Here is a 26,585-nt window from a genome sequence, read left to right as displayed (position 1 = left end):
TGTCAAGTGAAGTAGCGGGTGATGAGCTGTTCACGTAGGTCAACACCTTCCTCCTCTCCACTGTCCTCATCACTGGACATGACTTGGTTTGCAGGCTGGGGCCTTGGGTCCTCACCATCATCCAGGAGCAGGGGAATCTCCTTGCGAATGGCTAGGTTGTGGAGCATGCAGCATGCCACAACAATCTGACACACCTTGCCGAGCGAGTATGCCAGTGCACCTCTGGTCTTGTCCTGGCAGCGGAAATGTGACTTGAGCAGACCAAAAGTATGCTCAACCACACAATGTGTCCTCCCATGGGCCTCATTGTAGCGGACTTCAGCCGGGGACCTGGGATTCCGCAGTGGGCTCAGCAACCAGGGACGGTTGGGATATGCAGAGTCACCTAGGTATGACAAACACAAATAGACATTGCAATGTTGCAGAGGCTCAGGGCAGCGGGTCACACACACAGCACGCCACACAACTAGGCATACTCACCCACAGTCCATGCACGCTCGGAAAGAAGATTAGCCATCAGCTGGGGCACTATGCTGTTCAGCAGGATGTAGGAGTCATGGGCTGAGCCTAGGAATTTGGCACACACGTGCAAGATGGTCATATCTGCCAGGCACACCACCTGCGCATTGATGGAGTGGTAATGCTTGTGATTGCCGTAAATGTGCTCACTTGCCTGTGGTGGCACAAGACCGACATGGGTGCAATCAATGGCCCCAACAATATTGGGGATGTGTCCAAGGGGATAGAAGTCTCCCTTCACAGCTGGCAATTTAGCACCCCTGGGGAAATGGATGTATCTTTCCTTGTATAGCATCATGGCGGGCAGTTTATCACGCAGCACCATGCTGAACATCGGTTGTGACATCCCACCAGTGCTGGCCACAGTCTCCTGGAACGATCCAGTGGCAAAAAAATGCAGGGCTGCAATCACCTTATAAGTAGGTGTGAAAGCTGTTGGATATGTCCTGTGTGGCTGCAGGTGGGGCTCCAACAGATCACAAAGGGTTTTCAGGGCGGCTCTATCAAGGTGGCACATCTGTATGATCGCAACATCCTCCATGTCCTCCAGCACCGTCAAGTGACGAGTCAAATTTGGCCTCTTCGTATTGGAGATGATAGTGGACAAATGTCAATGCAATACATCATGAGATGTGCACAGCATATCACGTTCTGTATGACACAACGACAACAATGACTGACATTTATAGTGACTAACAGACCAGCTTACATGGAGGGACACCTTCAACTACACAAAGGGCACACGTGTCAACTTACACAAGACAAGTAGCTCAAACACCACCTTGGTCAATGTAAATGCATATAGGGATATGGCCACAGTACACATGAGCACGCCTGGGAGTATAGCATCCAGCATATGTGTAACTAATCAAAACCACTGTCTCATACCTAGCTGCTGTACCTGTCACACCTTAATGCATCATTACAACCTGGCACACATCCACCACACAATGACCAAAGTCGGCGCTGGAATGACGAATGTGTTCATGAGCAGACATGAGAGGCAATGCTAAATAGATCATCATTCATAGAGTCTAGCATCGCTGTGAATGTCACTGGAGCTTAACACATTGACATGTGTACACATTGTACAGTCCAAGACTACACTGTCCTGCCAACACCAACACCAAATCCATAAGTGACATGTGAGTGGGTACAGGCAAATCTACGTTACACACACACAAACATGGCATGTATAGCCATCAGTGGAGTAAATTGAACATTGGCATCGTGTGCACAATGATGTACCACTTAACATGTTTTCACTGTGCACTGTTGATGTTTGACAGATGGTCATTGCCATTGTATGGCACCCATATCGTGGTATCTACCGCCTGGCCCCTGCGGTGTGTCACCAGCACCCCCATTCACACAATTGCGGTAGCCATAGGCATGGAGACATGCCAAAATGGCAGTTGGCATGCTCTGCCGCTAAAATGGCGGTAGCGCACACCGGGCCCCTGCAGTGTGTCACCGCCATGGAGCTCGCCCTGGAGCCAATGCGAAGCTCGATAGCGGTGGCATGATGCAAATTTGAAGATCGCAGTAGGCGTGCTCTGCCACAGCAGAGGTGGACATTGGCTGCATTTGAAAGATGCACCATCGCAGTAGCGCACCCCAGGCCCCAGCGTTGTATCACCGTCATGGAGCATGCCCTTACAGCCAATGGGAGCCATGATTGTGGTGACATGATGCAATTTTGAAGATCACGGTAGGCGTGCTCCGCCACCGCGGAGGCGGTGATTGGATGCATTTGAAAGATGCAGACCTGGACCACCAATTGCTGCAGCTTGGCACCTTTGAAACGACCCCAGGGGGTTATATATGTGGGAGTGAGCCTCACATTGCCACTGCTCCCAGAGCCTGCTGCCTAAGACCCCTCACCTGCTGCTGCCTCCAGGGACTGCTGTCTGAGACCCCTCTCCTGCTGCTGCCTCCAGGGACTGCTGCCTGAGGCCCCTCACCTGCTGCTGACTCCAGGGACTGCTGCCTGAGACCCCTCACCTGCTGCTGCCTCCAGTGACTGCTGCCTGAGACCCCCTCACCTGCTGCTGCCTCCAGGGACTGCTGCCTGGGACCCCTCACCAGCTGCTGCCTCCAGGGACTGCTGCCTGAGACCCCTCACCACCAAACTCCCCTGCTGTTGTCCCACGTCCACAGTGATTGCAAGGACAGAGAAGATCCGTGCCTGTCCCTTCCCGAGCGAGGAGCTGGAGGTCCTGGTGGATGAGGTGCTCACACAGTACCCAAGACTATATGGTGCCCCAAATGTTGTGGTAAGTCTCGAAAAGTGGTGGGGGAGGGCAGGGGGGCCACACATGTAGTTGGACTGATGCAGTATGTGCCTGGGAGTGTGGGGTAGTGGCATGCACTGCCTGACATGCTGTCTCCTGTGGGAGGGTGTGTGTACCCAATGCCACAGATTTCCCTCCCTGCACATGCATGTATGAGTGACCTCTGTTGTTTTGTCAGCCATACAGTGTCACAGAAGGTTGTTCATGCTGTAGTCAGGACAGTGATTGCTTGGCTGGATGGCTGTGTGTGCCCCTGTAGTCCATATCAGTGTGAGCCCAGCTGGCCTGCACAGTCCCCGCCTATAAAGACAAGGACAACTAACTTAACTTACAGAGTATGACATCAGTCTTTTCACATAGCACTCCAGCCATGGTCCATCTCAGCACTGTGGTTTGCACACAACTGCCCTTGTGAATGGCATTTTGTATTTGGGAGATCATGTCCCTCCTTGTGACCACCATGACACATTCAAATATTCACAGGACTGGGACATTGATAGATGCGCAGTCTTGGACACAATGGGTCCACCCCTAAACACAGGTTGACATGTGATGTATGTGTTTCTCAAGCCAACAATGCACTGGAGATGTGGGCAAGCTATATGGGTGTTTCAGTGCTGGCATCCTGCATGTGTGTGAGATATGCAGGGACTGTGTTCCCCCTCACACCTGCATGCGGTAACATCAGCTTTTCCCATGCAGGGGTCCCATGTGGGCTGTACTAAAGTCTCTGATTGACCTATCGTTGGATATGTGATGATTTTGTATCTTGCTGCTATACTGATTGATGTCGGTACATGACACTGTGTCCCTGATCATTTCTCACTCTTGTCTCCCATGCCGGCAGCTCAAGGTATACCAGCGTAAGGCCATGTGGAGGGCCACTGCAGCGAAGGGGCGACCCCTGGGGATCTCAAACTGACGGCGCGCCCACTGCCACAAGAGATGGGATGACATCAGCCGGCTGGCAAAGAATGTGGCGGAGATGACCTTGGCGCTGCTTCCTCACACTGGGCATCTGGCACGATGCAGTATGACACCACAAATGGGGCGCATCTTGGTGGTGACACAGCCTGAGCTGGATGCACGTTTGAAGGAGCATCAGCAGCAAGCCAGGGGTGAGCATTTGGGGAGTCTGACTTTGGCTGGGAGTGGCTGCATGTGTACAGAGCCTGTGCCAGCGCTGGCCTCTGTGATGTTGGTAGTGTGATGCTGTGGCATGTAAGTGGCTGCTGGCCTGGGTGCCTGTGGCATGCATTTGCCCTACCTCTACTTACAAAGGTGATTTGGATGCTGTGCCTTCACATTACATTCTGAGTTGTGCTCTTCAGGTTTCTTCTACATTGGTGTAGTCTTGGGAATCCCATGGGAGGGAACAGCAGTGTACCCAATCTGACTGTGCGTACATCAATGCGTCCATTGCATGCACCCATATTGGGGAGGCCTACCCATCTTACAGCAATGTTCAGCATTATATTGTCCCCAAGGTACAACATGGTGGGTGGCATGGACAAATGTCCATTGTGGATTGTCATGTTGTAGTCTGGGTCTGTGTTGTCCCCTCCTGTTCCATCCAGTTCTGTCATTGGCAACAAGTAGTGTGACACCATCATGTCCCTAAGTGTGCTCCGAAATAGTTGTGTGTCTGTTTGAACTGAGCCATAAGCAGGGTGTTGTGCTGTGTGGTCATCACATGGCTCACTCATGCCCGAGTATCCTGTTTCCACGCACTGCTTGAGTCTATGTAGTGAGTTGGCATGATCTGATTGCACAGGGTGGTGTGCAACATGTAGATTTGGTCAACTTTTGTCATGCATTGCTTGCATATGTTTGTTTTGTTGCTGCCACTGACCTGACCCTACATCTTTCTCTCCTATGCAGCATCACCTGTGGTTACTGAGGGACAGGAGACAGACACCAGTGGGGGTGAAACTAGCACCACAGCTGCCCAGGAGCCCAGTGACACAGATGTCACCAGCGCCTCAGAGGGGGACTGGAGTCTGCTTGAGATGCAAAGCACCACATCATCCACATCATCCTATGCCAGCGGGAATGCATCCATGTTGGAGGGCACAGGGAACAGGGACTCTACATCTACTTCCACCACACAGCGGCCAGTGCCCACCCTCCCAACCACTTCCTCTGGTGCTGCCCGTGTCTGCCTCGGTAAGAGGGTAAGAGTGTCCTTCACCCCTGGCACTGCCCCTGCCCCTGTCCCCCCTGCTGCCATCAGTGCTGAGTCTGTGGAGCTTTTGCGCCAGCTGTGTGTAGGCCAGCCAGTTCTCCTAAATGTATTCATTGACCATGACAAGAAATTGGCCCAGGTGGTTGCTTTCATGGAGGGCATACATTCCGACGTGGGTGGGCTGCACCGGACAGTCCAGGCTTTGTCATCAACAGTGATATCTGCCCTGCATCAGGCACATACTCACAGTCCAGCTCCAGTCCCTTTGTCCACCCCCGGGCAGTGGCCACGTCTGACAATAGTTGCCACGGTCCACATACATCCAAGTCACGATACAGTAAACGGAGTGCACTGCAGCAGCAACCCAAGCGGTCCCGGTCACAGACACCATCCCCACAGAAGAACAAAGGTACCCGAGAGCGCAGGGAGAAAAGCCCGTCAGGTGACACCAGTGGACAGTTAGCAAACCAGCCGACCTCAGGCACACATGCCTCAGTGGCATCCCCATCCAAGGACTCTCCTGCCCCTAAAGCATCGCGCATAGATAAGCGTACAGTGTCTGGGCCCACCAAGGAGGTGATGCATGCCAAGGGTACACCTAGGAAGGGCTCCAGGGCAGTATCACCAACCACCTCGACTCCCATTCCAAGCCCAGTGATGAAGGGGCCGGAGGGCACTGTAAGGCTAACACCTAGTAAACAGGTGAAGGGGTGAAGAGGAGAAGCAAGGCAAAGTGTTCCGCTGGGTCCAGCACATTACCAGAGGGGCTGCCAGTGCCTGCACCTGCTGCAGCAGTGGTGGTGAGTGTGCCTGTTGTGCCCACACCACTTTCCCTTGATCCACAGTCAGTCAAGCTATTTAGGATCCCCAAGAAGTGGAAGGGCACCCCTCCACAATCTCCCAGCCACACCGTGACTCCTGTCTGCATGACTCTACCTCCCGTGCCACTACACCACCTGGTCCAAGTAGCCCTCCAGCTTGCCAAGCCACTGATAGCTCTACCTCAGCTGTACCACTCTCTCCCCCGTCAAGTGTCCCAACAGTCCCCGAGACACAGCCAGCCCCCAGTCTGCCTGACATCCAAGTCTGAGTGTTAGTCACCCTCACACACCTGTGTCTCACACAGGTGGGCCTGTATTGTACATTGTTGCAACCTGACTGTGTTGCTGTCCATGGAAAGGTAGAGTCGCACACATTCCCTGTGCAGCATCTCATGGACTCAGTCTGTACTTTGTCCTGCCCACTGGCCTTGTCGTTCACTGCTGTGTGCCCCCTGCCTATGCAGCCTCTCATGGACTCAGTCTGCACTTTGTCCTGCCCACTGGCCTTGACGTTCACTGCTGGGTGCCCCCTGCCTGTGCAGCTTCTCATGGACTCAGTATGCACTTTGTCCTGCCCACTGGCCTTGTCGTTCACAGCAGTGTGCCCCCTGCCTGTGCAGCTTCTCATGGACTCAGTCTGCACTTTGTCCTGCCCACTGGCCTTGTCGTTCACTACTGTGTGCCCCCTGCCTGTGCAGCTTCTCATGGACTCAGTCTGCACTTTGTCCTGCCCACTGGCCTTGTCGTTCACTGTTGTGTCCCCCATGCCTGTGCAGTTTCTCATGGACTCAGTCTGCACTTTGTCCTGCCCACTGGCCTTGTCGGTCACTGCTGTGTGCCCCCTGCCTATGCAGCTTCTCATTGACTCAGTGTGCACTTTGTCATGCCCACTGGCCTTGTCGTTCACTGCTGTGTGCCCCCTGCCTGTGCAGCTTCTTATGAACATACTCTGCATCTTGTGCCTTGCTCTTCTCTTCTCATGGTGCATATCTGTGCAATATGTGAATAAAGACAGTTGCTCCCGTTGTCTATTTTGTCAGTGTCCATACTGAATAAAGTTATTTTGCTGTGTGTAAATGGTTTACTGTGCCACATGGTCTGTGTGGCACTTCAACATAGGCCATTTTTGGGCTCACTTACTCTCTTTTTTTCAGGGGTGACCGGGTCTTCAGTTCTTCTTGACCCAGATACTTGTGGTGGCAATGGTGGCAATTGCATATGGTTAGCAGTAGTCATTTACTTGCTTAGTTCATGTTGGCTATGTTGTACACATGTCAGGTTGGGGGCACTGCCAGCACAGAGTGGGTTTCTGCACACAATATTGCAGGCAGGCTGTTTAGGGTCATACTGTGTGTGTTCTTCCTATATATGTGCCCAGTGGTGTATGTGTGTGGTCATCTTGCGATGGCCTGTCATTCTAGTCCCATGGCTTACTTTCCATTTGTGCTCTTGGATGGCCAGGTAGTTTGCAGTGTGAAGGGGGTGAGTTTGAGGGGAGTGTTGATGTGTACATGCCTCTGCACTGTCAACTACACACATGTATCACCCAGGAGTTGTATGCCTGTTGTTTTGATTGCTCATCCCCGTGGATGTGGTTGTATGCCCATGTGTAAGTTGTAAGTTGTGCACTGTGCAGTGTGTTGGTGTGTCCTTGCAGTTCTGCCTGACTCCTACTTGTTGTTTTTGTCACTTGTGAGTATGCAGAGAGTGTTACTGGCAAGTCAGTGTTGTGTTTTGTTGCACATCCATGTGTCTGGTGGCTGTTTGTGGGGACTGTGTGGACCTGCTGCTCAACACTGCCATTGTGGTTGTGTTTTCTCATGCCTTGCTGTCACTTGGTGCCTTCTTGCCTCCAGTGTGGCATGTTGTGTGTGTTGTCATGCCATCCCCTATCTGTGCTTCAGCTGCCTACCCATTGTGGGTCTGCACTCCCTCTCTTTGTGTATGGTACACTCCTTCCATGCCCCCTACTGACATGCAGTACACTTCACTTTGGTGTGAGCTGTCCCCTTGGTTTGTATGTGTGTGTGCCTCCCCATGACTTCATTTGCGCCACTGTGCTTTGTGGTGCAGTTCTTTGTCCAGGGTCAATGTGTCACTTAGGGCATTTCCCCAATGGGTCATGTGTGATGTTGTGGTGCTGTTTGTCAGTCATGGTTGCTCCATTGCAGTTCAACTGTGCGTGCTGCCCAGTCCTGTGGTCAAGTTGTTTCCGCCTTTGTGTCCCAGACTTGTGCATCTGTTGTCCTTGTGCTGTGCTGTGTGATGTTGTGTGGGTTTCCCTGGCCCTGTGCTGCTGTGCTGTGTGTTGTGTGCTCTTGTACAGCCACTCCTGCATTGTGTGTCTCCATGATTGTTTGTTGTGTGGTGCAGGGTTTGTATTGCCCTTGCTTGTTGTTGTGCATGGGGTGCACAGGAGGGGTACATGGCATGTGCCTTCATGGGGTGTGCTAGTGTGTGGTGGGAGTGGGTGTGGCCCTGTGGTTTTTGTGCTCTGCCCATGCCTGGCACTGGCCCTGCCTTCTGCATTGTGCACATGTATTTGATTGTGTTCACCGCTGCGGTAACGTGACTGGGACATTGCTGCATGGTGGCGGTAGCTGTGTGCCCAGGATCCAGCTGGGTGACTTTGTGGCAGGTGGGTGATGTGTGGGTGCCCTTGTGGATGTGTCCCTGTCCCCCTAGGGTGTCTGATGTGTATTTGGACCCTGTGTCAGCCCCTGTGTTGTGTGTTGTTTTGTTGTGCACCTGCGGCGGCATCCGCGGCGGTCCATGAGTTCCTGTTGATGTAGCAGGTACAGCACATGGCGGTCGTGACCGGGACTCTGCTTTCGCGCTCCACTGTCGAGTTTCTGCTGTCTCTGGTTGGGTGGTGTCTCCGCTGCGGTTCGTCTCCCTGCTTGAGTCATCCTAATTTGTGGAGCGGGGAGGACGTCATTCCACACGGCGGAGAGTCTCCATTGGCTCCCACCGCCGCAGTGGCGGGTGCACTTTGATGGTTTGACCATACTAAGATGGCAGGCGTGATGTCCGCAGCTTGCGGGGGGAAATAGGCATTTTTCCGCACCGCCTGTTCTGCGGTGGTCCCACCGCCCAACATCCTAATGGACCCCTATGTGTGGGATAACTTGGACATAAATCCATATATAAGTAAATCATTATAGTGAGATAACAGGATCATTCAACTAAGGAACATAATATGCCAATAAGTCACAAGCTCTGAATAGAGTGGGAGGAATGATATCCAATAAATACCTGAGACAAATAAGGATAGTCCAATACATGTGAATTGAATATAAGTCTACTGAAGTACACTATCAAATGATTTTGTTAAATATGAGCTGAAATAGATGCTAAGGTGTATCATTCTGAAGGTGTTTTTGCCAATTAGGAACCACTGAGGGTAAGTAGGATATGAAGAACCCAAAAAAACCATTTGGAGTAACTTCCTAAACAGCTCTACTAGGCAGTAACATTGGATGTAAATGAAGGTCGATGTTATAGAGTAGAGTCATAATGGTGACCTTTTTACTAGCGATAGTATTCTTAGAGAATGATGAACCGAAAAACCTCACCAACTGGTAGACATGAAAGAAGTATGCATTTAAAATATACATATCTGATTGGGAAATGTTGGATATAAACATTTGTAGGTTTGCTGGAAAGCGGAAAAATCTGGGTTTACCATTGCATGTGATCTTGAATTTTGCAGGCCCAATGAAGGAAAAGGGGATGGTCTCTTAGTCTTTTCCTGAAAGCCAGAAAGTCTTCTCTGTAGATTTCGGTTTCCTTAACATATTCTTGCACAATTCCAATCTTAGTTCGGGGAAATGTTTTGGAGATTTATTTTTTGATTGAGGATTTATCATGTGTTTCTAATACAATTTCCTGAAATATAATGCTGAAGAGAATTTTAAGGCTCGTAGGTTATCTTGGGAGAGTTTCTCAGAAACATTTCTATTTGTTCACTTTCCCAGGGATGAGGTAGTCATTCCTCAATGTATTTAAAACATCAATTGGCTTTGTCTTCACAACCTTGATGAAGCACAACACTTTGAAGATTTTTTCTTCTTTTTCTTTATTTTTATTTTCCATTTCCAATTCAATTCATGTCCTTTTCAATTTCATGCCCTTTTGAGATGAAATTTGCATTCTTTTCTTTAATGACATTGATCTTGTCTTGGATGAAGCTCATTCTAGTCTCCGTGTCTGAGACTCTTAAAGTTAGCTCTCTGATGTCTTTAGTTGCATAATGTCAGTGCTAATCTTTGGACTCTGAGCAAGATCATGTAGACCGGTTAGCCTTTGTATGATCAAGTCCATATTTGAGTCGCTGTCACATTTTGGTTTCACGGGGTAGACTGGGAACAGTGGGCTATGCTTATTATGTTTTTGTCCCACCTTCTTATATTTTGTTCTGTGGAGTGCTCGGGCCCGATTCACAGAACTAATTTAAGACAAATTCCTAAACTTACTACCATTTTGGTATTCACAGTAGGGACTTACTCATTTTGGTATTCACAGAAGGCCCTTAGGGCCCGATTCACAGAACTAACTTAAGACAAAATCCTGAACTTACTACCATTTTCGTATTCACAGAAGGCACTTACTCATTTTGGTATTCACAGAACACACTTACTCACTTCGGTATTCACAGAAGTTAGGAGTCCTAACTTTAGGACTCCTAAATGCCTTCTGTGAATACCAAAAGTCTTAAAATTAGGATTTTTCTCAGTTTAGGAGTCCTAAAGTTAGGACTCCTAACTTTACTACTACTAAACTAAGAAAAATCCTAATTTTAAGGCTTTCGGTATTCACAGAAGGCATTTAGGAGTCCTAAAGTTAGGAGTCCTAACTTTACTACTACTAAATTGAGAAAAATCCTACTTTTAAGGCTTTCGGTATTCACAGAAGGCTTTAGGAATCCTAAAGTTAGGAGTCCTAACTATACTACTACTAAACTGAGAAAAACCCTAATTTTAAGACTTTTGGTATTCACAGAAGGCATTTAGGAGTCCTAAAGTTAAGAGTCCTAACTATACTACTACTAAACTAAGAAAAATCCTAATTTTAAGACTTTTGGTATTCACAGAAGGCATTTAGGAGTCCTAAAGTTAGGACCCCTGACTTCTGTGAATACCGAAATGAGTAAGTGCCTTCTGTGAATACCAAAATGAGTAAGTGCCTTCTGTGAATACCAAAATGGTAGTAAGTTTAGGATTTTGTCTTAAGTTAGTTCTGTGAATCGGGCCCTTACTCATTTCGGTATTCACAGAAGTTAGAAGTCCTAACTTTAGGACTCCTAAATGCCTTCTGTGAATATCGAAAGACTTAAAATTAGGATTTTTCTCAGTTTAGTAGTAGTATAGTTAGGACTCCTAACTTTAGGACTCCTGAATGCCTTCTGTGAATACCGAAAGCTTTAAAATTAGGATTTTTCTCAGTTTAGTAGTAGTATAGTTAGGACTCCTAACTTTAGGACTCCTAAATGCCTTCTGTGAATACCGAAAGTCTTAAAATTTGGATTTTTCTCAATTTAGTAGTAGTAAAGTTAGGACTCCTAACTTTAGGACTCCTAAATACCTTCTGTGAATACCTAAAGCCTTAAAATTAGGATTTTTCTCAGTTTAGTAGTAGTAAAGTTAGGAGTCCTAACTTTAGGACTCCTAAAATGAGAAAAATCCTAATTTTAAGGCTTTCGGTATTCACAGAAGGCATTTAGGAGTCCTAAAGTTAGGACTCCTAACTTCTGTGAATACCGAAGTGAGTAAGTGTCTTCTGTGAATATCAAAATGAGTAAGTGCCTTCTGTGAATACGAAAATGGTAGTAAGTTTAGGATTTTGTCTTAAGTTAGTTCTGTGAATCGGGCCCCTCATCTTTTTCATCAGTAATGATCTATACTTAGATATCTTTGAAGATTAGATTGTTTGTCTGCAAGGTTTGCACCTGCCTTTGCTTTTTCCAGTCAATCCACAGTTATGAAATGAGTCAGCTCTGCGTTGCAAGGTAACCAAGTTATTCATCAGCACTATAACTGAGAAAGATCTTATTCTTGTAAGAGACAGCAAACTGGATTGTATACGGTATTGTGACCTTTGGATATCACTGGTACAATTGGGTGGCTCATTTCATATTACACTTCAGAAAAAATTGAGATCACACATCAGATAAAGTTAGGTTTGTACAACCTGATTATGCATGTAGTAGTTTGGCCGCAGAAACAGTAATGAGATTAGAGCACATTCCAATCTAGCTTTAGTTTGAATGAAGAGGAGTACTATTTTGTGTACAAACCCATCAAGTGACCTCGGAAATGGTTATTACTGTCTATATATAAATAGTTTACTATTCTTGAGTTTACCTCATACACTTTACATTTATTATGGATACATTGATGTCCAGAGATTGATAGAGGTATATATGATAGAGGTATATTGACCAGAGATGTATAGAGCAGTATTGAGATGTACCACCTGGTGGGTATTAAGGCACTAACTAGCAAACATTATAAGAACCAATGGAAAAAGGAGGTGTGGGGCCAAGGTTAGATTTGGTTATGTGAGCTGCTGAATAGGTAAAATGCAGTACTCAAGGAAAATCAGATTCGTGGACTGCAAGGCCTCTTTCACTAAATTAACTAAAAGGGTGAGCTGACAAAAAAAGTGTCAGCCGTCTAGAGGAGAGAAGAGCTGATCAGGCATGGTAGGCCAAACAATGACGGTGAAGCAGGTGTTAGAGGTTGGGTGCCAGGACCCAGGTGTTGAGCCGTGTGTAAATCCAGCAACTGGAAGCCAAAATCAGGTGACCCACCAGAGAGACCATGATCTCTTTGGCAGTGAAGAGCACAGGACTGCATTGGGTCCCCAGAAGGCATGTGGTCTTCAAACGTGGTTGCAGTTGCTCCATCCCTGAATGCAACTAATGTAATGCAACACAAAGGGTCTGATTACGATTTCAGTCAGAAACTTAACTGTCCGACTCCTTGTCAGATTTGGTTCCAACCAACTCGCGGACGGCAGTTCCAACCGACCGATTATGATACGTCCGAACACCGTTCGGAAGGACTCCCATTGACTTCAATGGGAGCCTGCGTTCCGACTGACAACATAGGCTCCTTAGGGGAAAATGGGAGTCTGCGGAAAACCTTGCACCCTCTCACAGGCACCCCATGGTGCCTGCCACACTGTGCATGGTTTTACAGGGAGGTTCCTTGGATACCCCTCAACACCAAACCGGAAGACTCAGGAGGGAGGGGGCTGCTAGGGAACCCAAAGAAGTCCGTTTTGGAGGCTGTTGGAGTCTGACATTGTAATCGGTTGGTCCATTGAGCTGTATGAATTGGCTCCGACAGACTCGGACTCTACGAATGCCGGTCGGAACCGATTCGGAATGACTGAATGGTTCCCCTTCCGACCGTGAGCATCATAATCGGTCTGTTGGAAATATTCCCAAACAAGTCAGGAGGATGGGTTGCACCACGGTGTAGGAGAATCCAACTGTTGGTTGGAGGCTTTTTGACCAACATAGTAATCAGGTCAAAAGTTTTTGGGAAGTCACATGTGTCTTTCAGTACAAACTAGCCAGATCGTTAGTTCAGTCTCATATTCTGAAAGAAATTCAAGTATTTAAATAAAACACACTTTGGTGATCTGTGGGCCCTTGTGTGACCTTATGTTTCACTCTTCATGCTTAGTAGCCATCTAGCTGGGCATTAGGCAAGACTCCCACCAAATTTAGGGGCACATTACGATGGCGGTCGGCCGAGCGTCTGACCGCCATCACCATGGGCATGTGATCGGCCAACACTGTATTGGTGGTTTACAAACATCCTTAAACCAGATCGTGCTTGGCACACTGTGAATGGATAATTTGGGGGTACCACATGTGACACTTGGCCTCTTAGCAGTGGCCCACCGGGACCCTGCTTTGGTACCCAAAATTAATTTCTGTGTGCTTTTTCATGGTGGTGGGACAGCCAAGAACACAGGCATATGGAAAGGGATGTCGTTATCCTGACGGTGGTGACTGAGCAGGCACCGCCTCCATTCAGGATCATGATTCCAAAAGCCGACCCCGACAGAATCAGTAGATCCCGGTGAAGGCTGCAGTCTGACCGCATACATCGTAATGCAGTGGCTGGCCCGAAGGACTGTTTGTCGGAGGGATCGCCACTGACAGCCGCATTGCAATGATGCCCTTAGTTCTATATTACAAATGTATATATCCTCTGATAATTGCTTAGCTTCATTTGTGTTGTAGTTTCTTTTCAATTAATTCATGTGCACATTAAAAGCTTGACCTTCATCAGTCAGTTACACTGGCAGAGAGGAACGCTTTTCTCCTTGACAAGATAATTAAGCATAAATATGTCTGGCACAAAAGAGTCCCTGAAAATATTATTGTTCTCCTTGACAAAACAATTAAGCATAAATCTCTCGAACAAAGGATTCAATGTAGGGGTGTAAAATGTGGACAATTTGCTTTATTCCATTATTCCATGAAAATACAGAAAAATTACATGAAATTATGCATAATTATGTGAAATTAAAATCTGGCATTTTGAGTGAAATATGCCCTTGCATCAATTAATGGCGTGAGGTCACATTAAATAAAAGCGCTGTGAACAACAGCTACTCTTGTTCTGCTATTCCTGTGCATTTGCAGCATATTTTTACCATGAAATTTCCCAATTGCTCGAGTGGCATATAACCACGTGAAGTGGTGTAATGGAGTAATTTCGGGAATTTTGCATAGGAAGCGTAACAGGAAGATCCTGAATATTCACAAATGATGCTGGCATTTTTAAACAAACAAGAGACGCATCATAAAGTCTCCTACAAGGTATTTTGTCTTGCTCTCAACTCTGGAAATTTCCACCTGCTCCAAATGGGTCAAACATTGCTCCACAGAGGCTCAACTACTGAAGCTCGTTACCTGGCTGCAGTTAATTCCGTACGTGTTCTTCTCATTGCATAGGTTTTGAATACTGAGCACAAGTGCAATGGGCGTGGCTCTGTTTATTGTGGAAACACCCAAGGTGGCAGAAGCGCTAAGCCTTCTGACATTTGAAATGTCGGTGTCCATATTTGCTCTTTCAGCAATGCCACTAGACTTTTCCCCAGTATAGCCCAGAAGTCTTTCGCATCACAGTTTTTTCCACCAAGACCTCTTTCCTGTGTCATTGCAACCGCCCCATGTAAAAAGTGGGTACATACCATATCTCTGCAAATTGCAAATGTTTGACCCCTGACATATGCAATACTTTAGTCATTTTTCAATGCGTCCTTGATTTAATAGTCTCTGATATCCTAAAACTGAGATACTGACTTCAAGAGAGAATTGAATGCCTCGGATTTAGATTAAGTGCCTCCAACCTCACTATGGACCTAAATAAAGTATCATGTATCTCAGATTGACCATCTTCTACAAGTTTTGAAGGGAACTCAAGCTTTCTTAGATTTACAGATTTTTACTGTCTGTTTAAGTATGATTTTGGAGAGGATTTCATTACTCAGATTTAAAAAAAAGATGAATTTGAAAAACATAATTTGGGGGAGAGTTTCGCTGAAAAAGCTTTCATAAAACCTAAACAGTTCTTTGTTCGGACATACCACTTGAGTCATCTAGTTGCACCCTGTAATGTTGCCCTTAAGACCATGGAATTTCAATGGACTGAATGATCACATTATCCATGGAGCAGTATTGAGGTTTCCAAAGCGTCTTGCGCCAGATATCCTATTATTGCAGGAAGCACACTTACTAGGTACTAGTTGCCCGTGCCTGGCCAGGTACAGTTATGAGGAAGTATTTCATGCAGGATACTCCAGGGGCTCTTGTGGAGTGGCTATTCTACTACACAAATGACTACCTCAGGTGATTCCCTGCAGTGTGCCAGGCACACAGGGTAGATTTGTGACAGTTGAAGGGGTGAACGTAAAGGAAGCGTCTAACCTGATGATTGTATATATTTCCCCCACCCAGTTGTCAGGGCCTACTCTCAACACAGTTGGGTCTTTATTGAGTGGGCTCCCCAGTGACTTGCAGTTGTAGGGAAAGATTTCAACATGGTGATTCCCCCGTGCAGGGACTTCTTAAGAGTGACTGGGATGGGGTAGAAATATACCCACACTTTGGCTGCACATAAAACAAGTTCAGGCAAAGGCCTCTTTGTCATGCCTGCCACTGACCTGCTCCACACGACGGGGGCTCATATCCTGCCTAGGGTGATTTCAGAAAACTCCCCATTTGTGGTCAAGGGTTGGGGAGGCCCAAGCAACGCCAAATCTTGGGGCTTGTGTGGCGCTTGACAAACAGTGAGGCTACAAACGTCCTGTTGCAGGAGTTGAGTGCATTTCTTGACCGTGAGCTACGGATCTGTGAGTTCACCCTGGACCCTATTGGCGGTCGTTAAGGTATACATGCACAGTCCCACTTCAGAGTGAGGGACAAGCAGACTCAACACCAGAGAGCAGAGCTGGAGACCCACATTGCTTGCATAGAGAGAGAAAAAGGGGGATGAAGGAAACAAGACCCACCAAGTGGAGATTGACAGGGCATCGCTGAGGCAGTTGTACCGTAACAAGAAGTGTCAATACTGGATTACATCCTAAAGTCAAGTTTACGGGTGGGGGGTCAAATCCAGCAAACTTATTTACTGATTGGCAGCCTATGGCACAGTAGCGTTCATGATCCCGGGCGCGGTGGACCCGTCCCAGGGCAGAGTCACAGGTAACAGGGAGATTGCATCTGTTTCTATGGGGTATTTGCCCGAAATAGGTGAGAACCACGGGCGAGGTGCCTGTGCCCCGATCATGGATTTACTGTTGCCTACTTTATTGGCATTGGATAGGTCGACACATCATGCTAGAAGAGTTAGAAAAGCCCTCAGAGATATGAGTACTGGAAAGACACCAGCTCCTGATGGGTTCCCAATGGAATATTATCTAAAATTTTGGAAGTCACTCATGCCCCATATGCTGACTATATTCAACGTGGCTATAGCAAAAAGGTGCTACCCAGAGGAGCTGTGGTTGGCAGCAATAGGGGTCCTGCACAAGGCTGGACTTCCCCCTAAAACTATATGCTGTGATTCTGGCTAATAGACTCCTTAAAGTCATATCTACACTGATTTACTTAAGGCAATGTAGCTTTATTTCCTCGGCACAGTACTAGGCCCTTTGCTTGACTGGCGTGTCCCTGTGCTTTACCTTTTAGTGAATTTAAAACGGCTTTTGACTTACTTGACAGGGATTTTCTAAGGGATGTACTGAGGCTCCTGGGCTTTGGTCTATGCTTCATGTCGTCTATATGGGCATTATCCCAAGGCACAGGTGTGTGTCAATGGGGTTTTGTCAAATGCTTTCCTGATACAAAGCGGTAGAACACAAAAAACACTAGAGCATGATTAACTTAGTTTGTAATGCAATCTTTAATTAATTTAAATATATTAAATTAAAATAATTTTTGTGAAGTTTGAATGAAAAATGTGATTCTTACAGGCAAAAAGAAATGCATTGATTAATCATTAAAAGTGATGCATTAAATTAATTAAACATAGTTTATTTGTTTTTGAGTGTTGTTCAACTATTTATTAATTCAATAAAAAATATTCATTATTTTTAGATTTTTTTTAACATTAAATCATATTTATTTACATTGATAACTAATATTTCCTATGGGGTTGTTTTTTAAAAGTACCTCTCTAAACCATTACTTTCTATGGGTGGGTGTTGCAGTATCAGTGGTTGGTCATGAGTGGTGCTGGGCTTATACTGTTTTGTATTTGGCAGTAGTAATTTATACTCCTACATTTGGTTATACTCTCTTTTTCAAGGAGTGTAGTCTACAATTTAGAGCAACTTTTTATTTAGAATTTGTAAATAGCCAAAAGCAGTAAAGTGCCTCAAAAATATAAGAGTGAACATGTGTAAATTTCCCACAGATATATGCTACCTGTGAATAGCCCTGTCTGACTTTCAAGATTTCTGAAACATTATTTTGGAAATGAGGTTAACTCATCACAGTCATGTAATCGTATGAGGGAACATCATTTAATCATGGTAAATTGCCCTGGTTGTACTATCTATATGCTAATGGTGTTACATTGCCAGGTTCAGATTTCCATCTATTTGCATAACTTTAGATATCAATGCAATTTTATTCATGTGTTCATAAAAATTGGCAGGAAAGGACTCAGCTGTTTGAGTGATGAAGTCAATAGTATGTTAATAATAACACGTTTTTATTTCTATCCTGGTTCACAGGTGGTGTGAAAGTGCTCACAGCCCAGTTTATAGTTGCCCGAAACCAGTATTTGAAAGAGGAAATTGATGCCCTCAGGGGATATGCACGTGAGAACATCAGAATCTCAGCCGACAAAATAAGGGAAAAGATTCTGCAATTGGTCAAAAAACAATAGAATAACCCATGGGCTGAGAGACCCCAAACTGTCTGCCAAACTGCATACACATTTTCAGTGATTATAGATGTTTGTCACTGCAGTTGTATTTGCTTTGCTGTACACAGATTTCAAATCCCACAATGAATGTCCCTGTTAGCCTTTAGGTGTTACTATTTACATGTTTCACTATGTGTGTTCTCCTAGCTTTGGCTATTTAATCCAGCATCATATACTGAAGAACTTTATTGCAGTACTTCATGACAATAGGGTAGTTAAAGAAAATGGCCTCCAGATGGCTGGACAAGCCTCATTGAGAGAAATTAAACAAAATAGCAGGGCTAAAGAGGTCATCTTAAAGCATGCTTTTTGAATATATTGCCTACCAAGTGAGAGGTTTCAGAAAAGGCCATGAAAAGGAGATTGCCATCAAATGATAGATTTGTACACACCAATTAAGCAAGGAGATTCTGCCAATCTTGGTTCCTGTAGATGCTGCTTAGCCTATTACTGGTAGTAAGACCATTATTTCTGCAATGAATGCCTAACAATGTTTGCATTATGCTTACTTGAAAGTTTTTAAACTAGAGAATGCTATTCGCTTGCTCTTGAGGAGGATCCCTTGGCAAATGCTAGGTAGCATCAATAATCAGTAGTGCTGTGATGTGCGGATAATGTGTGTCAAAGATTGTCAATTCATCTTTGGGCCCCTGTCTGGCACCTGCTGGTAGTTTTATGACATGCTGTTAAAAGCAGCTGACCAAGCTTCACTGACATCTGTGCCAGAATTTGTCCTAGGGAGTTTATATAAAATTAGTGCTAGGAAGATTAACATAATTAGTACACACAATATTCCCAAAATTCATGCTAAATGTTATGCGTGTTGTTATCAATAGGGCAAAAGAACGCAGCCATCATTAGTGCATTACTGTTGTTTACACTATCTCAGTGTGATTTGATAAGATAGAGATAAATAATCTATGCAGGATCTGGGATGGTGCTGTCCACAAGAATATATTAGGAAACTAGCCCCCTAAAGTAAAGATAAGATTAATAACAGCATTTCAAATAGCAATCAATTAAGAGTTGAACAGTCATAATGGAATTAGCAGCATGACCAAAATCTGGGAAATAGTCAAAGTCCAGAATATGCAGCAAATCAATAAGAATTCAGGCAGCATCTATAGAGGCTCAGAGAAAGGTAAGCACAGAGCCTTAGAAACATAGGCTCATCCACTCTCCACAACTGAAACAATTGACATTTATCTGAACATTCTAAGACAGGCTCCTTTGGATTATTCAATTTATAACCAGGGGAAAGTGGTGGAGAAATATACCAATGCCGTGAGATATATACATATGCTGTCATAATAAATTATACATGTATGACATATAGTTTTATAACTTAATTAATTATGACACATATTCCATCCTTAATAAGTGGAATAATTAAGGAACATACATAACTGAGATATTAATTACCATCACATTTAAAAAGTTTGTCTGAACTCCATATTTGTCTATTCTCTAACTGTACCACATTGTGGTACATCACTATGAGGAGGGTAGCATTTGCTTTGATTCTAGTGTTCTTCTTACCTGTACCCAATCACCTTCTTTCCAATTGTGAATTTGCATCCCATTTTTTTTGTCATACCAGTTTTTCTATTAGGTTTGATGTTGCTCTACTTTCTAATGAGCTTTTGAATTATCTATATTCACTCGGTTTCCTACACCCAACCAAAAGGGGTTAATTTTGATGCCAAGCTCCCTACTGTTAATGGAAGAAAAAGGTGAAACACCTGTGATGAGGTTAGGTGAAGTGTGGTATGACCAAATATAATCACGCAACGATTTTTCAACATCCTGGTCATTGACTATAGCTATTTGAATATGTTCCTTAAAACCATACAATTTGTTCTTTCCATCAAATCATCAGCTAGGTAGTACAAGGCAGTTTTCTCATGTTTTATATTAAGAGTTTTCAGAAACTCTTTCATTTTTTGGGATGTAAACTAGACACCATTGTCTATGGAAGGTATACCTTTCCTGCTGAAAGCATATTTTAGGAATTTAATCAATCTGGTAGTAGTAGTAAAATGAACTAACTTAATTATCCAATGAGAGGTATAATCTATCATTACGAACATGAATCTTTTGTAGGCTTCCAAACCTTCCATGGGCCTTATTATATGCATGGCTAGCTTTTTCCAGGGCTTTAGTGGTACTTTTACAGGGGATACGGGAGCTTTACGTATGATTTTAGTTTTGCCCATCTTAGAAACCAGAACGTATTTCTTTCTTTATTTTTGTAAGGCTCCTGCCTAGGTGTCCTTCATGAGCTAATTCAATAATTTTTTTTTTAATTCTTCTGGTGGTACAATTCTTTAATTACTGCACATTTTCTCATCAATAATGTTAAGTTCATGTCTTATTTCCCAATAAGCCTTCAATTCTTCTTTGATATCACTGCATTTGTTAGGCCAACCTTTTATGACCATGTCTTCAAGTTGGGTTACAATTTCATTTTTCCTCATGCACTCATCCTCAGATAATGCAGCCAAATTTATGGATAAAGTTGGAGTGTCTAATACTCCTTCTTGTACCTCTTGTTCTAAAGCAACTCTTGAAAGATAGTCAGCAATTGTATTTGCAGCTCCAGTTACATTTTCCAATAATAAAACAGACATTTTCCAGGCCAAATAGTTACCCACTCCTCACAACTGAAACAAATGTCATTCATCTGAACATTCTAAAGGTAGGCATCTTTTGATTGCTCAACTTATAACCAGGGGAAAAGGGTGGAGGTACATACCATTGTCACAAGATATATAAATATGCTGTCATAATAAATTCTACACATATGACATACAGTTTTATAACTTAATTAATTACATGTTTATAGACAAATAATTTACAATAGAAGGCAATGGAAATTGCACAGCTAGCATAAGGCGAGCAAATGTATCTCACATTGACGAATCAGTATACAGAATTATTACAACGTTGTATAATTGCACTACCCCATACATCAAAAACAATGAATTCCACTTTGACCTAATGTCATTGTAAACAACAGTACAAATCTGGTTACATAAACTATCGCAGCCTTATGCATGAATAGGTCTACAGCTAATGATTAGGAATTAGCAAAAGGCTTCCTCCAGAGTTCTTCGTGAACAGCATGTCATCACAAAGCATCAGGGCACATGCAGTGTCAATGAGAAATGGAAACATTGGCTATTCCAAAATAAAAGATAGTGTTAAGGCCTAAATGAGGCCTAGTTTTGCCTATATCAAGAAAGCATAGTGCCTGAGTACGAGTCTGGTGGTCCTGCGACCACCAGACTCGTGATGGTGCAGGAGTGGCAGTCCACTGTTTTGCAGATTACAACTTTAAAAATCCTATCGGCGGTGGATCACCGGCTATGACAGGGAACAGTTGTTCCCTGGCGGTTTCGCACAAGCACCACAACGCATTATGCTGAGCAGGGACTGGCACAGTCCCACTCAGCATATTCTGAGGTCCTGGACCACCAGCCTTTTCAAGGCAGAGCTCTGCCTTGAAAAGGGCGGCAGTGCAGGGACTAAGGAGGCCCTACAGGGCTCCCAGAACCCCCCACCATGGGGATACATTCAGGGTGGATACAACATGTACTCCCCTGTCTGCATAACCCTCAGTTCCAGCATGGCATGGACGTCACCATCCATGCCGTGCTGGAACATTTTGGCTGTTTCCATGGCGGGCAGACACCACAATGGGAAAGGCCAAAGGACCACTGACCGTATTATGAGCTGTACTTCTGCAACTTGTAATACGGCTGGTGGTCCAAGGGCAGGTGTGGGGCAGTGGAGTTGGCATTGGTGTTGAGCCGGTGCCAATGTGCCAATCTCGCAATCAGGCCCATAGTTCTGTACATTGTGGCATAGTTGAGTTTGATACATCTGTTTACCTACACCAACAACTTGTCATTCAAGATGTTCAACACAATTTCTAAAGATTTCAACCTCACAAATAAAATAAATCATCAAAATCATGGTAATCAAACCCACTTATGAGCAATAAAAAACAAAAGTGCATAATAAAAAACTTAAACACAGTAAAAATAATGTCAGCACAAAAATTCACACACAAATCCCACAATGCACTAGCAAAGATTCACAATCAGTTATTATGCATTCCGCCCTACTAATACACACACTCCTACATTCAGTAACAGTTCTGGATCATTGGGAACACTACAAATAGTTCAATTTTTCCAGATCATGGAAATCAAAGGTGGGGAAGAGTTTTATCTCTAGATAGTTCTCTTATCAAACATTTAATCCAATCTGCCTGCATTCTCTTCTCCACCAAAACTGTTTATGCGATCTCAGGTGATCAGATAAGAAAGAGACAAAGGACAGGGTACAGTGTTGTCCTCATTAATAAGTGAGGAAATGTGCTCCTACACTAAAGAGAATATTCAAAATAGCATTTCAAATAGCAATCAATTAATAAGGCTTGAGGTTCAGAAAGGATCTTGGGATCAGTAAGTTAGAAACCATGATGATTTATTAATAATGTCACAAAGTGCAATACAGAAGGCAAAAACATAGATAATCTCAAATGCATAATAATCAGTCATAGGGAATTAGCAGCATGAGCACATTAGAAAATCGTCTAATTCTAGAATAAGCAGAGAATCAATAAAAAACCTAGTAGTATTCCTAGAGGCTCCGAGAAAGGGAAGCAAATAGCCATGTAAACATGGGTTTTTACAGACAAATTCTCCGTAGAAAGCAATAGAAGTCTTACAGTCAGCAAAAGGTGAGCAATATGTCACATACTGACAAATCAGAATACAGAATGAATACAGCGTTATATAATGCCACCATCCTCCCACTATCACACTAAATGAATAATAATGAACTCCCTTTGACCTAATGACATCAGAAACTAACGTACAAATCTGTTTACTTAAACAGTAGCAACATAGTTCTGTACATTGCAGCATTGATGTTTGAAATGCAAAATATTATTCTTCCTAAGCAAATATGAATTTAACAGAAACATAGCACTAACATTGTCTAAAATAGCAGACTTGCACAGTTAGTGGCTGAGAGGGCTTTTGCTTCATATCATTATTTTGAATCAACATGCTGTAGCCAGAATTATGCAATAAAGTGTATTCAAATATAACATGTTATAGTTTCTCTTTTCTTTCACACAACAAATCATTTTGATATAGTACATGCACATGCCACATCAGCCATCCACAAATGGAGAATCTCTTCACCAACCTGATTCCTTTCTTGGGCAGATGCATAGAAGGTACATGACGTGAGTAGTAATGCCCATCCCTCATTACTAATGCAAGGTGTCTGTGTTTAACCCACCAAGATCCTTAGGGGTTACCTCTGTTCATCTACCTTGGAGATCCTGTTTAAAGGTGGGTACTTCTCACTTAGAACAGTTGAGAAACTCATCATTCACCAGTTGGAACTCCACATTGAAAACATAGAATTCCTCATATCTTATCCATCCAACATTTGCTGGATTCACAGCACTGAGGCAGTGACTATGCAAGCTATTGACAATTAATTACTTACTGGTAATATTAATTACCTGGATCCATTGTTCTCCCAGGCACAGTCCTGACCAAGTGAGATGCTCCACCACTTGAGACAGCCGTACTAAATTAACTTTTTTTTAAAGTAGAAGTACATCTTTGCATAATACCCCTACACAATTCCTGTTGCAACAAATACTTTTAGTGAAAAATGACATGGGAGGAAGGAATGTAGGACTTTAATGGTGAGGGCTATGGATCATGGTAATGAAGGATATTGGTAAGTAATTAATCATTACTCCTCACCTGTCCTCCCCAGCCCAGTCCTGAAAAAATGAGTATTTACCAATTCACCAAATTTTTTGAAGGTTCAGAGATTTAACAACATCGTGGGTGAGTATGTTGTTTTATTGATACAGTAAAAGAATAGAAGTTATTACTTCATATCAGTTTTATTTCTGAGCCAAAAAGTCTTGAATTGACAACCAAATGTAAGTGGCATTGTTTTAAAAAAGTATCAATGTCTGACCAAGTACTGCTCTATACATTTTGATCAGAGGGACCTTATTTGTCTCAGTGCAGAATGTGTTGACATCATTCTCTTGTGGTTCTTCCCTGAATGGTGCTTTGAATGGAAATTCCCATGGATAAGCAGGCCTGAGATATGGGCTGTCCCATCCACCTAATAAGGGTTGCAGTAGTTGGCTTCTTACTAATATTTCCAGGACAAAAATAATTAAGAGGGTATCTGAGTCACTAAAGGATTTTGAGTAAATATATTTCAAGACCTTTCTTGATGTCCAAAATCAATGGACAGTCAGGTGCAAGGTCTGATTAAAACACAGGAAGAACAAATTCTTCATTGCATGGAATTGCGAATGAACCTTAGGTCTAAAACTTAGATTGAAATTCAAACCAACTCTATCCTCAAATAACCTTAAATCGGAATAGGAAGCATTGGGGCAGCAATCTCAACTGATTTCCTTACTGAGGCGATTTGCATGAAAAATATCACTTTCTTTGTGAGCCACTGTGGGGACGCCTAGTTGAGAGATTCAAACAGTTGCAAAAGCAAACTTTTAGAACTGTGGAAGATATCATGGGGGGAGAACATGGAATGGAATTGGATTTTTTAGTTTACTAGTCTAAATTCCCTCAGCACTCTCTTACAAAGTGGCAGCAAGGTTCTGTAAAACCCTGATAGCAGACCATTGAGTTCACCAGGACACAAGAGACAATGCCTTTTAAAATCCATCCCTCAGAAAATCCAGATCTTTGAACTGATCACGATTTTTCTTTTCTCCAAAAAAATAAATTAATAATAATAAAATTGTTGGAGTGGGTGTTTTACTTAGCAAATTAACAGCTTCACCAGGACAGCCACTATATCTCCCACACTGCACAGAGATCTCTGCCATGCAGAGCGGGATCTCTAAGCAACTCCTACTCTTGCTTTCTATCACTAAGCAGCATCTCTTTTCTTAGGCCTTCACAGGTATGGTCCGTAAAATAACTCAACATTTGTCTGATAATAATTTGCTTACACTATGTATATCTTTGTTAATAAAACACTTCATAATAAAATCATGAAGAAACTGCTCATATGAAGAATTCCAGCCCTAGTCAAAAAAAGTAAATAATAAAAAGTAAAAGCTAGCACAAATGGTTAGATGGAAGCAAGAGTAACAGTGAAAAGTAGCGAATACAAATTGCAATTAGATCATTGTTGAATGTCAAGAGCAGTGAGACTGACAATATGTTTCCCAAGTTTTATGCTACCTTATACAGAACAAAGGTGTCTTGTTTTGGAGAGAGCGTTATTCATTTTTTTCAAGAGTAATGCTATCTCAGTGACTTGTTTGGCTGCTGCCAACCAGTAGAATCCTTCCAACAATGACCTGAGCAGTGTTCCCTGTTCATGATCATAGTACATGATTTGTATTGTATGTCTGGAGTTAAAGTCTGACATAATTGTGTGCCATTATTTGATTATTGAGAAGTGATTAAATACAAAGCACACAAGGATTTCAAGAGAGACTCTTGGCACATTCTACAATGAGAACAAAGATGAAGCCTTAGGTCAATGTTCGAACTTGCGTGCCTCTAAAGAACATTTTAAACAGAAAAAGGCTGATTTTTAGGCAATGAAAGATATTCATGTATGGTCCAGATCTCAAGGGGATACAATTCCACATATGGGCTACTTGCATACAAACTCCCTACCGTTATGTCTAAGCAAGAACTGCTATCAACACATGTATGGTGGATCTCAGCTCACACCTAGGCTTAAAACTGCAGAACGTCTTCCTCAGAAACCTAGGACCTTGACTGTAAAAGAATCCATGCATCAAGCAAACCTATTTATACATAATAATTTGAAAGACCAGTGAAGTTGTAAGCATGTGTCACTGAAATACATTTTTGAAAGAACTAAAACATTGGTAACTGGTGTTCTTAAAGTACAACTTACCAATAGTAAAAAATGACATTGCATTCTCAAATAGAACACCGTCTTTTGTGGGAGCTGCCACTTGAACTCCCAGTCATAGCTCGGAATTTAAAATTATACCCTGGTGTCCCAATAAGTCCAGTAGATCTGGTGAGTGTTCCTAGATAAAGGCCATAGCATTTTATGTCATGCATTAAAGGCAAATCAAGATTTTGTTTCAGGCAGATTCAATTTCCATCCACGAAAGAAAAAATCCCAGGACTTGTAAAATATAACATTTTATGGGGGTGGGGAGGGACTACTATTGTACGAGATGTAAATTGTTGCCATATTCGAACAAATTTTTATACAGTTGCGTTTTGCTTAA

General features: G+C 43.7%; 1 protein-coding gene across 1 annotated transcript in view; it reads left to right on the top strand.

Annotated features, from left to right (window-relative positions):
- The window catches only part of LOC146809855 (cytosolic phospholipase A2 gamma-like), a 596,102-nt gene extending 576,730 nt beyond the window's left edge, over window positions 1-19,372 (top strand). Inside the window, exon 16 of the mRNA XM_085616717.1 lies at window positions 18,084-19,372. Coding sequence (XP_085472843.1) covers window positions 18,084-18,238 — 155 coding nt within the window. The 3' untranslated portion in view covers window positions 18,239-19,372. The remainder of the gene's footprint in view (window positions 1-18,083) is intronic.
- Window positions 19,373-26,585: the final 7,213 nt, after the last annotated feature.

Source organism: Triturus cristatus, chromosome 7 (genome assembly GCF_964204655.1).
Source record: "Triturus cristatus chromosome 7, aTriCri1.1, whole genome shotgun sequence".
Classification (NCBI taxonomy): Eukaryota; Metazoa; Chordata; class Amphibia; order Caudata; family Salamandridae; genus Triturus; species Triturus cristatus.
The sequence above is the reverse complement of the archived record's forward strand: the minus strand, read 5'-3'. Positions and strand labels throughout refer to the sequence as shown.